Source organism: Lathamus discolor, chromosome 11 (genome assembly GCF_037157495.1).
Source record: "Lathamus discolor isolate bLatDis1 chromosome 11, bLatDis1.hap1, whole genome shotgun sequence".
Lineage (NCBI taxonomy): Eukaryota > Metazoa > Chordata > Aves > Psittaciformes > Psittacidae > Lathamus > Lathamus discolor.
The window spans coordinates 4797335-4808766 of record NC_088894.1 but is presented as its reverse complement, the minus strand read 5'-3'; the positions used below and the strand labels follow the sequence as shown (position 1 = coordinate 4808766).

At 55.0% G+C, this 11432-nt stretch overlaps 1 protein-coding gene across 1 annotated transcript; it reads right to left on the bottom strand.

Moving 5' to 3' along the window:
- Window positions 1-7500: 7500 nt before the first annotated feature.
- LOC136020520 (elafin-like) lies at window positions 7501-8360 on the bottom strand. The gene is made up of 3 exons (XM_065691668.1): window positions 8253-8360; window positions 7946-8107; window positions 7501-7743 (listed from the first exon to the last, which is right to left on the bottom strand). The coding sequence occupies exons 1-3, from the start codon at window positions 8314-8316 to the stop codon at window positions 7739-7741; spliced, it is 231 nt and encodes a 76-aa protein (XP_065547740.1). The 5' UTR covers window positions 8317-8360; the 3' UTR covers window positions 7501-7738.
- Between the last annotated feature and the right edge of the window lie 3072 nt (window positions 8361-11432).

Genomic DNA, 11432 nt, shown 5'->3' with positions numbered 1-11432 from the left:
GACATCCATTGTGAAAGGCCAGAGCTGCTGGGTATGTGCCACGTAGGAGATGGGATGGAGAGGGATGAGCGCTGGCACACCTGCGAGAGCAGGGGGATCTGTGGAGCTGGATACCGACGAGGGCTGTTTAATGCCAGGGACAAGGACACAAAGCATTTCACAAATAGTCCTTTCCAGAGGGAAAGAGCTAAATTAGGGCAGATGCAAAAGCCTGCTCTTGAGATTCACACTGGCAAAGACTTAATACATGGGTTTTCCTTTATACAATTTTTTTCCCTGGTGGTTTCTGTGCTCGTTGATGTGTTTGTGCCCCCCAGGCCTCCCATGAGCTCTGGGAGGGGGTTGCTCTGGCTGGATGGGTTTGGGCTTCTCCTTCCCATGCTGTCAGCTGTCCCTGTGCAGCCTTGCCTCTTCCCAGAGCCAGCCCACAGGGTGGTGAAGAGGGAAAGCTGAGCCGTGATGGCAGCATCCTCTGAGCAGGAGGGGAGTGAGGACCATCAGCTCTGGGGGTGCCATCCCTACGATCACCATCTTCCTCCCCATCTTCATCCTCCATCTTCCTCCCCATCTTCATCCTCCATCTTCCACACTCCATCATTCCATGGGGCATACTGCTGATGTTGCAGCTCCTTCACCACCAACTCCTGAAGTGTCCTGCCCATGCAGGGGTGGTGTCTGCAGGAGGGAGAGGCAGAGGAGGACAGAGGAAGCCAGAAAGTCCCCTGGGCATCCTTCAGAGCCTCAAGACCTGAAGACCCTCTGACATCGGAGCCCCTCTCACAGCCTCGCGCACTGCTCTAGCCTCCTGTAGAGGCCCGAAATACAGCATCCTTGCAGAAACGGGTGAGCATCTTCCGCTCATGTGAGTGTAATTCTGTCTATACCCACACTCCTGCCAGCACAGATGGAGCTGGAGGCAGAGCTGCAACAGGAGCCCGGTGCTCCCAAAGAACCTAACGCCACTGGGGCACTTGCACCTGCAAAACACCAATAGTGACAATTCATCAGCAATTTATAGGTTTGGCTTGACATTCCCACAGCTGGGCAGGGACCGAAGGCACCCAAACCCAGTGGACACTGTTTGTTCCCAGCTGTGGTGGAGAGCAGAGCCCCAGGGCAGGTTTGATGCTCCCACCAATGCCACCCCCTCCTCTGTGCTTGCTATGGGATGAAAGTATCTGCAGGATCCACTGTCTCAGGGAAACAGCATCTTTGTCCTGACTCCATTATTGCATGACCCAAGGAAGGCTATGGAGCTGTGGCAGGTAGCAGGGATGTCTGATGGCTCCTCAGCCTCCTGTTAGATATTCCTCCACTGCTGCACAGAGAATCCCTGCTGTCTTCATGTCAGAGCGCAGATTTGGGAATGCCAGCTATAGATTTCTCCCTGCCGTACAGCTGGCCTGGCTGCTTGTCACTGTAGTTTTGAGGGTTTTTAACCAGGATTATTTGAGCAAGCAGCAGAGGAGCAGCCAGGGATGCAGAAAGAAACCTAAGGATGGGAGCTCGCTAGCTGGTTGGGAGAGGCATGGGCCCTCATTCCTGCAAAATGCACATGGGATCCCACTCTTCATCACCTCCTTCCACCAACATTGCCGTGTTGAGGGCACACATCACTCTCCCATTGATTTACAGAGTTCTGGGTTTGTGTTTTTTGGTAGATTCAGGTACCAAGAGAGGATACATCTACCTTCTGCTCCAAAGTCTTGGAGCAGTGGAAGAAGCATTTGTGTCCCAAAGAAATGCCCACTGGTGGCCAGCCTGTGCTGGAGTGCAGCATGGCATCCAGGCAGACACCCCGTCTTCCTGCAGCGTGGAAGAAGCCTCCTGGTGACAGTTCAGACCAACATTCTATTTTGAGTGGCCGTAGCGCACGGAGCCAGGGATTCAGTACGTGAGACCCGAGAGCTGGCCCAGCCCCGTGCTGGAGACCAGGATTAATGTGAAAAGCAGTCGTGCATCTCTGAGGGTGCTTGGAGCAGCAGCAGGCTGCCCTGGGCTCATTAATGTGATCGAGTCACAGGAGCTCCTGGAGCAGAAAGGTATTTGGGCAGTGGCCCGCTGCCTGCTTTTGGTCTCTGCTCGGTCAGGCTCCAGTCGTGTTGGGACCCGGGTGTTTCTCTGATTAGTACCATAGCTCTAATTTGTGCCTTGAAGGTCCAAACCTCTCCTTTTGCCTGCCTGTGCAAGAACACGACAGGGCGGTCTGTGCGGCTGTGCTGCTTTTGCCCGTCTCCCCCTGATTAATGTGAAACCCAGCGCCATGAATCATTCATGAAGCTTTATTTAGTATAATGATTTCTGACATCCAGTGCCTGGGAATAGCATTTTGGGACAGACCGCTTGCGACCGGCGAATGAGCTGACGTTTATCCCATCTGAACTGGGAACATACAGAAGGGGAGGGAGAGGGGCGAAGCAGCCATGCCTCCTTCCGAGGGAATCACAGGTTGCTCTCTAATTAGCCAAACGTGTAAAAGCTAAATATTGACATAGCTTTGCGGTTCCCTGTGTCTTGCAATCACATTGCATGTTATTAACCTACATAGTTGTTGGGGAAAGGAGCATCTGTGTGCGCCTTGGCACAGGCAGGGCTGAAGAGACAGGAATTTCCCTGTGTGATGCTGTTGGCGCTAACGAGGAACCGATGTGGGGCCCAAAGGAGCTGGGAAATGGCTTCCCCTCCTCAGCTGGAGATGGGGAGTGGCAGGAGCTCATCTGGGCTGCCCTATAACATGAACAGCCCACCCTCTTCTTCCACAACACCTTGCTATGGGGAGGCAGTAGTTTCAGTGGGGAGGGTCTCTCTGCAGGTAAGTGGCCCCATTTGGAAGGGGATGTGTGGGTACCCTGATGTCTGTGCTGGTGGATTTGGGGGTGATAGTGAGTTTATGACCCTGATCTTGCCCAGAGCATGTATGTGGGCCATGAGTTGGGAACTGTGCATTAGTTTGGTGTGTGAGCAGGGGCTATTGCAAGGCGAGTGCTTACAGAAGATGCTTTGGCTGCTTCTGGTTCTTTCCTCACTGTAATCTACTCTGTGTGAGTCTTCAAGTGCTTTGTCAGCCTTTGCTAGAGCTGTTATTTGCTTAACACCCCAGCTGCTTGTCTGAATGAAGGTATCAGCCTGAAGAGAGGCTGTGGGTCTGGCCCTGGAGCTCAGAGCTGGAACTGCAGAGAGGGCACCTGCCTGTGCTGCTGCCCAGCCTCCTGCTGAGCTCTCACATATGCCTTCATACAGAGTGCCTTACTGCAGAGGGGAGATACTTCTGTCTTCTCTGCTCTCTTTCTGTATGGGGACAAATGACTGCTGGCATGCAGGGATCTCCTCCAGCTCCAGTGTGCTGCCAGGCCTCATTTTTCTGCCTTCCTTTCCTTTTGGGTCCCTGGCTCAGGAAACTCCTGCCAGTATCCGACAGGCTTCCTAGGTAGGCAGCCTTGTGTGGCTGCAGGGGAGAGCAGCCTGGTGAGGATTCCTGCGGGGATGAATAGGGATGGAGCCAAGCGACTCGGCACAGCTCTGCTGGCTCTTGGCTGTCATGGGGCACCCAGAGCTGCTTCTGCGTCAGATCGAAGGGCTTCATCACAAGCAGCTTGTGAGGCTTGGCAGCACTTCAGGCAGGAGAGACATTGCAGTGGGCTGCTCTGGCATCCTCGCACCACGGCACCATCCCCTGCCAGACCCTGCTGCTCTCGGGCTCCCCACCAGGCAGAGGCTGGCTGCAGTGCACAGCTGGGCTGATGTGCTTGAGCCAGGCAGAAGAGACTGCTCCCATCCCGGCTGTCTCAAAGCTTCCCAGGTGCAAATGCAGCCTCCTTCCGCTATACAATCCAAGGCTGAAGCTCTGCCCTCCCAGCACTGTGGGTCTAGTGCTGTGTGTTCTCGCTGTATTTGGGGAAGGCACCTAAAAGGGTTATTGGCGCATCCTGGCCAGGCAAGCTAAGGCATGTTTAGGGCAAAGCCCCTGACCACAGAAAGAGCATCCCTGTGTCTTCAGAAAGAAATAGCTGGAGGGCATCAGCTGGTGTGAGGCAGCTCTGGCTCTGACCACCCCTCCCTGCTGCTGGAGAGGGACTTGTTCCAGGTGAGGAGCTGAGTTTTCTATAAATCACCCCACAGAAGGCGGCACAGGGTGAATTTATACATCTCTTGACCTTCAGCAGTGCGAGGACTGCTCATGTGTATTTCTTTTATGGTGGGGACCGGTATGGTATTGGCTGCTTTACCCACTGGAAATCCTGCAGCTCTGCATCGCTCTGCAGGGGCAATGAGGGCTGCACGTAGCACCTGAGTACAGGCAGAACTGCTGCCGAGTGAACCTGCTCCTCCTGGGGTATCTTCTCCTCTGGATTTCGATGCGATTGCTACATCCTGCTGGGACTGCAGCTTCCTGCTCCTGGGCCAGGCAAGCTGAATAACCCTCCCTTTGCAAAGGATTTTCAAAGCTGTAGTAGTTCTTACTAGACTAGTTTGAATCATCTCTTGGAAAGGTCTTGCATCGCTCCTGAGCACCAAACTGCTCTGTATTCAGACCCTGATCATGCGGTCTCCTGAGCCATAAAATATGCAGGGGAAAGGCTCCAGGAAAGTATTGTGAAGATGCTTGGGTGTGCTGTGGGTGAGACCTTGCTTCTCCATCCTCTGCCCTGTCTCCACCTCAGAGTGGACCAAAGTGCATTTCTATGGGGAGCAAGGCTGCCTCTGATGCTGACGGCTCCCTGGGGAGTCACTCTGGATCCCATCCCCTGGGATGTCAGGGAGTACTGAATGTTTCCTTTGGTCCAACAGTCCCCAAAACCCCAGCGTTGAGAGAAGGTGGAGTAAGCCAGACCTGCCACCTGCCAAAGGAGCTGCAGGGTTCCCTGCCCTTCCGTGGTGCTGTGACATGCTACGATGGATGTTTGTAACCCAAAGCTGGGCCCTTGAGTGCAGCCTTTGCCTGTGTCTTTTTTCCCCCAGCACTGGATGTGGGTGGCTCTTCCCAGGAGAAGGTCCCACAGCAGCAATCCCGAAGCCCCCAGGCAGAGGCAATGAACCCCTCCATCTCCAGGCTGCTCTAGCCCTGGGGAAGCTGATGACACAGGAAGAACCCACATGGAAACTCTTCCTCTCTGGCACAGGGCTTGCTGCTTTCCCTGCTGTGTTTCTGGCACATACCTAGGATGCAGAGGGGAATTCCCTTCCTCCCCAGAGACCTGGATCCAAAGGATTTTCAGTCAAAGCATGCTGCCAGGAGCTTACTGCATCCAGTGACCATACACGTCGTGGTGCATTGCCCAGCTCCGCCCAGCTGGGTGCTGCCTGCACAGGGAGGTGTGTGTTTGTGATGGGAGCTCCCCAGTGCGGCTGTGGTGGTGAGTTGGGTGCCGCTGGAAGCACTGTGCACACAGGTAGGGGTCTGCGCCTGGGGAGAGGATTTCTTGATGCAGGTGGATGTTCACGGTTGGTTCATTGCCTCAGGGATTTCTAACTTGCTGCTTTCTGTTCAGGAGCACCGCAGGACTGAAGCAGACCAGATGCCCCCATAGCATCCTCTGGCCCCAAAGCCATCTCCTGCCTGCCTGGGCCAGCAGCTGGGCGACAGCAGTGACATGGGCAAAGCTGGCTCTGTCACAGGGCAGGAAGAGAGAACTTTCCAGGTCATCACATAGAGATGTGGAGACCCCAGGCAGCAGTTCTGGGGAGGATGAAGCCCTCCTGTGCTGCTGCCTTGCTCTTGTCTCGGTGGAGGAGCTGCTCCACCATCCAGCTGTGTGTGACCATAAGCACTAACCAGCTGCGAGATACCCCATGCCTGCAGCTCTGTGCTTAATCAAACCAATTAGCAATTTAATCTTGTTAACAAACCAAGATAATTGCAGCATTATCAAATTAGGCAGCTGTATGGAAATGCCTGCTTAATAGCTGATAATAGCTGGTCCTGATGGAGGAGGGAGGGTTGTGGTCTGTGACTAATGACTGGCAGGAGGTGTAATGAGGCTTCTCTGGGCTGCCTAGGTAGGGGATGGTTTGGGGAGTGCTGGGGCTCTGCCCCATCACCCCATGGCTTTTGTGGCCACAGGGCTCCCTGCTCACAGGGATGGGTTGGTATAAGGGTGTTGGAGTTTTGCCCTGGTAGGACACAGCACTGATCAAAAGCAAGGTCTGATTTTACATGGCATGTGGCTGTTGAGCTCCAGCCCTTGTCCTGTTGGATCACCTGGTGTTTCCAGCTTCTCCTGGTGCTCAGTTATCCTTTCCCTCCCTTGGCTGCTAAGCAGAGAAGTGGCCTTTCACCATAAGAGGACTTCCTCTTTCTCAGTCACTGAATAATTTCTGAGTCTCTGCCTCCCTCCAGTCTCTCCATGGTGATCCCTATGGAAGGACTTGCTCTGTCAGATGCTCCTCCCGGCCTTGGCCAGGAAGCATCCAGTCTCTGCTTTGGGCCATATGAGATGTTGATCCCACAGCCAGAGGCTTTATCCTGCTGTATTTGTGGGTGGTTTTAATATCTGGCCAGTTTGTGCTGCTCTCCAGATGCCTTGTTCATGCCTGGCAGTGGGGATCATTAGCTCAGCCCTTGCAGCAGCAAGGGATGGGAGGTGGGCAGCTTATGAGGTCTGCCTAGGACTTGAAGGAGATGGGGGCAAAGTGCCTGCTCCCTGCTACCACCCAAATGCTCCTTTCCCCCTGTTGCCCAGGATTTGCTCATCTTCCTCCCTGTTCTCTTTATTGTATGCAATAACCAGGCTCCCCTCTCAGTCTGTGCTGGGTCTGCTTGCTGAGAATATGATGATGGGATGTGTGAGCCATGGGGCTGGGGAGGGGCTGTTTGGGCAACAGCAGAGGCTGGGGGATGCTCTGCCCCTGCAGCACATGTGGCAATGCCTGGCTCTGCTCTTGCACTGGGCAGGTCCCTCGGGCTGCACACACTCTCTCCTGATGATATTTCCTGCCATTTCCTGGTCTTTCTGGCCCCGATGCTCAGCTGTACGAAACTGACAAGAACCCCTTTAGAGCTGTGGGTTTGTGCCCCGCCTGGAGGCTTCCACAGGCAATTTTCAGCTGAGTTTTCACCACCAGCTCGGGTTCAGTGAGGGGCCAAGCACCAGCTCGGGTTTGTGTCTATGTAACCCCTCTCCTCTGCCCTCCAGATGTGCCCCAAGTGCTTGCAGGGGTCTGCATCCCCCCAGCCAGGCAGTCAGCCCTGTCCAGCTTGGGGAGTGGCTGGGGGGGGTCACGCTGCTCTCCAGAGCCCCCACCCTGCCAGGAGCATCCTCTAAAGTGTCCCATCATATTTTGCACCAGCCCCTTCCCATTGCCCTCTCCTCCTGGGATTTGTATGCCTCTGGATGGATTTCTCCCGCCTCAAACCAGCCCCTCACCACACTCTAGGTGTGCAGCTGAACTGTTTTCATCCTCTTCCCTAGGCAGAAATTCCAGGGTGAAAGCAGCAGTGGGAGAATGGGCCCAGACAGAGGCAGGAGGAGGTTGGGAAAGGAGTCGCCCATCACAAGCATCCCTTGGACAAGCTCTTTTATTTGTTCAAGCAGCAGTAGGGAAGTGGTAGCACTGCAGCACTGTCAGCGGTGGTCCTGGAGCTGAGGTGGTCTCTGAGCATGGCTGGTGGCTGTTCCCATCCTTCCATTAGGCAGCATTGGGCAGGACAAGCCTTAGCAGAGGTATGTGCAGCTAGCTGCTGCCAGATGTGGCACTGGCACGCTGAGAAGGCACCTTGGTCTGTCCTGGGAGCAGGAGCTTACACTGGGGAAAGAGAAAGGAAAGAATAAGCTGGGTCTGGTGCTCAGAGTAACCCCAGCCCAAGAGTCTGGCCATCAATCACCCCCCCACTGGCAGTGGAGGGCTCTGGCAGCTGGACACGGCTCCATGCCCAGAGCCACCATCACTGTATCCCCGCTCTGCTCCCTGGGGAGATGGGTGCAAGAGGGGTATCCTGAGGCCCTACCGGAGATCAAAGGGGGGTACGATGGGCGCGAGAGGCATTTCCTGCCGCAGAAGGATGGGCAGCACTTCTTGTACGCCGGGCACTGCCGGTTGGTGAGGCACTGGTTGGGTGGGTTTTGCATCAGGCAGCGGTAGCGGACGGGCGGGCAGGACCAGGCGCTGCCTGCAAGAGGAGGGAGGTGTTGGCCACAGGCTGCCTCAGGAAGATGCCCCCCAGCTCCTCTCCCATCCCACAGGACCCCTGCTAACACAGCTCTCCCCCACTCCTGTGCATCTCCTCTCTGTGCCTTATCCAGGACATCTCCTACCTGCCGGCAGCTCCGTCCAGAGGATGAGCATCCCTACCAGGAGAAGAGCAGCCACCGACTTCATGCTGCTGTGTCCCTGGGAGGTGTAAGTGTGGAGAGCTGGGGGATGTGGGCATTTAAAGCCCTGGGGAGGATGTGGGGCAGGGAATGGGGCTGGGCATGTGCTGATGTTTGTACCTTTTTCCTCTGCTGTTGCATGGTGTTTTCCGGAGACCTTTTGCACAAGATACACTTGGGGTTGTCCAGTTGCTCAAAAAGCAGTTATTGCATTGCACAACCGTGCCCTGCAGCTACACCTGGGGTTGAGGGACAAGCCAAGGAGGGATTGTCCAGGGCGTTGTCTCCCAAGCAGGCTGGAGGCAGTGGGGCTGCTTTCTCCTGGGCAGGAATGCTTCTCCAGGAGAAACCATTGTGGTGACCGTGCTGTGTTCCTTCCCATAGGCCCTTCATACGGGTTTCTCTCTGTACCTTGCTTCCATGTGGACCTGTAAATCAAACCTTACAGCATGATCCAGATCAGCATGGGGCTGTCTGTGCCTTCCCAGGGATGATCCTTTGAGGTTTTTATGGAGGAAACCTGCCCCAGTCACTCCTGGTTCCAGCCCTAATGGTGGTGAGAGTCATTGTGGGGAAAGCAGCTTTGGCTTAGCCAAGAGTGAGTCTTTCTCAAGCTCTGTGGGGGTCACCTGAACCTCATAACCTCTCCTGGTTGGCTGCTGCCATGTAGGAAGCAGGTTAGTGATGAAAGGAAGTGGTTGGCCTCACCAGGGTGGGATAATTTGCTCCATACAGCCCTGTCATCAGCCAAGAATCCCCGTGCAGCACAAGGGCGGCAGAACTGTGCCCAGCTCTAGCTGCCTGTAGAGATTAGGGGCTATAGTCCTTGCTCAGACAGCAAAGATCCCACCAGCCTTCAGGCCTCCATCTGTTCCTCTCTCCCAAGGAGATTGTACCTCCCCTCCAGGCAAAGCTGTTTTCTTTAGGTGCTCTTGGGCAATGGGAAGTTACTCCATTTCCCCCCAATGGGCCAATGCCCCCCCCTTGCCTTGTGTAATAACAAGTTCCTGGAACCTTTGCTTGGGATTTCTGAGGCTAGCAGGAACCGGAGCTGTGCTGGAAAAGGCACAGGAAGTGTCCTGGGAGGGAAAGGCACCCTGCAGCCAAATCCCCCCCAGTGCTTCTGCAAAGGGCAGGCTGGAGTAGCCCCTGATTTTGCAACCGAGCAGGGCAAGGAGCAGTGAAAGCCTCTGCTCCATGTAGCCCCTGAGCCATTGCCCTGGAGCCCTGCTCTGCATCCAGGGCATTGTGAGCATCCCGCCTTAATTTGCTGGACCTCTGTTAATTATTGTCCATTTTCCCTAATGACCTTGTGGCTGTATTTAGCTCTTTGTGAAATCATTTAATAAATAACTGAGGGGTGTATTTAGCCAACCCAAATAGAGTTTGAGCTGAGCACCAACCATTTAGCACTTTTAATGAGAAATATAAGCATTGGATGATTTTTAAGCAATTCTCTGGCATGCAGCTGGTTGCTGGGATCTGGCTGAAGGACTGTTGGTAGTGCTTTATTCATAGGGAGTTCATAAGAGTGGAAAGCTGGAGCCATGCTTCTGTTGCAGACTCCCACAGAATAAGCCAGACCATGGCATTTCTGTGCGCAGGACCACCTGCAGTCCATGTGTTATACTCTGCCACATGTGCAGAACCTGTTGCCCCAAGGTCTTCCAGAGCTGTCCCCATCCCACACTGCTCATCTCCTCCATGGAAAGCACTTCCAGAGCCTTCTCCTGAGGCAGCAAGGCCTGAGCTGTGCAGTGCCAGGGGTGCTGCTGGCTGATGCTCCCAGCCCGGCCAGGGCTCTTCAGTCCCTGTTTCCATGGGATGGTACGGAGGGACCAGCAGCCACCCAGCTCAGGGTCACCCAGCTCAGGGCTTGGCCATGACCAAGCCCCAGCCTTAGCAGGGTGCACAAAGCCCATGAGGAGCAGCTTGTTCCCCTTAAAGCAGCCCTTGCCCCCTGCCAGGTGATGGAATGTGCTCAGCCTAACACTGAGATCCGTCTGTCTGTCCATCCATCCATTCATCCCCAGCTCATGGCTGAGGACGCTCCACTTGCCCCCAGGCCACGTCCATCACCTCAGGGTGCCCGGTAGAAGGGGGTGCCCCCAGCTCAGTGGACCCTCATTAACGCTGGTGTTTGGTGCCATCTAGTGAAAAGCCATTCATGAGGCTCTGCTCCCAACCGCGATCCCACCTCGGCGGACGCCTGGCTTCTGCTGCTCCTTCTCCCCTCCCACATTTCCCGTCCGAGCTGCCAGCCCTCATCCAGCCTCTCCATCCCGCTGCCAGCCCAGCACCACTTTGTCTACAACTTCCCCTAGTATTTGCCAGAATCACACCGGGCCAGCTGAGGCTTACTCATGCCCTTAGGGAGTGCCATTATCTGCTTTAATCAAGCCTGCTATTAAGCCCCAAGTTCAGCTAATTGCTTCTTTTCCCCTGCAGTTACTGTATATTTTAGGGAGCTGCTTACACCAGGGAAGTCCCAGATTTGGGACTGCAGATCTGGGATCCCTGCAGGTTGGTCCCTGCACTCTGTAGCAATAGGATTTGGCTTGGATGTGGCTTGTGACCACCAGCACTTTCTCAACCTGCCCCCCCCCCCCCCCGCCTTGTCTGCTGGGTTGCAGGGTGAGAGGGATGGGGGGGTTATGGGGTGCATGATGGGATGTGGGGCTGATGGGTGTGATATGGGCCGACAGGAGGGCTATGGGGCTTCTAATCAGCACTGCTTCATTTGCCAGCCCAGTAAACAGACACAATAAGGCTACAAATGCCCCAGTCCATCCCAGGTAGGACAAGAGCCCTCCTCACAAGCCATCAAATCCCATGCTGACCTGGGGAACCACTGCTTTCAATTGCATATGGGAAAAGCTGCTCTTCACCTCGCAGAACAAGCACCTGAGCTCTTCCCAGCTCCCTTCCCCAGAGCAGTCCCAGCAAGCTCCACAGCCCAACCCAGGCCCTGCCTTCATCTTCCTGCTCCTCAGCTCCAAATCCCAGTCTCAAGCACACAAAAGATAACCAGCCATGTACCAGCTCCTTGAAACCCTCTGCATCATTTCTGCTGATGCAGAGATGCCTCTGTGGCCCTGCAGCCCAGCCGAAAGGAGAGGAACA

Excerpts from the sequence above, each read along its gene's own strand:
- LOC136020520 (XM_065691668.1), bottom strand. The coding sequence starts at position 8,316 with ATGAAGTCGGTGGCTGCTCTTCTCCTGGTAGGGATGCTCATCCTCTGG. Across the intron at positions 8,108-8,252 it reads CTGGACGGAGCTGCCGGCAG|GCAGCGCCTGGTCCTGCCCG; the intron begins GTAGGAGATGTC and ends CTCCTCTTGCAG.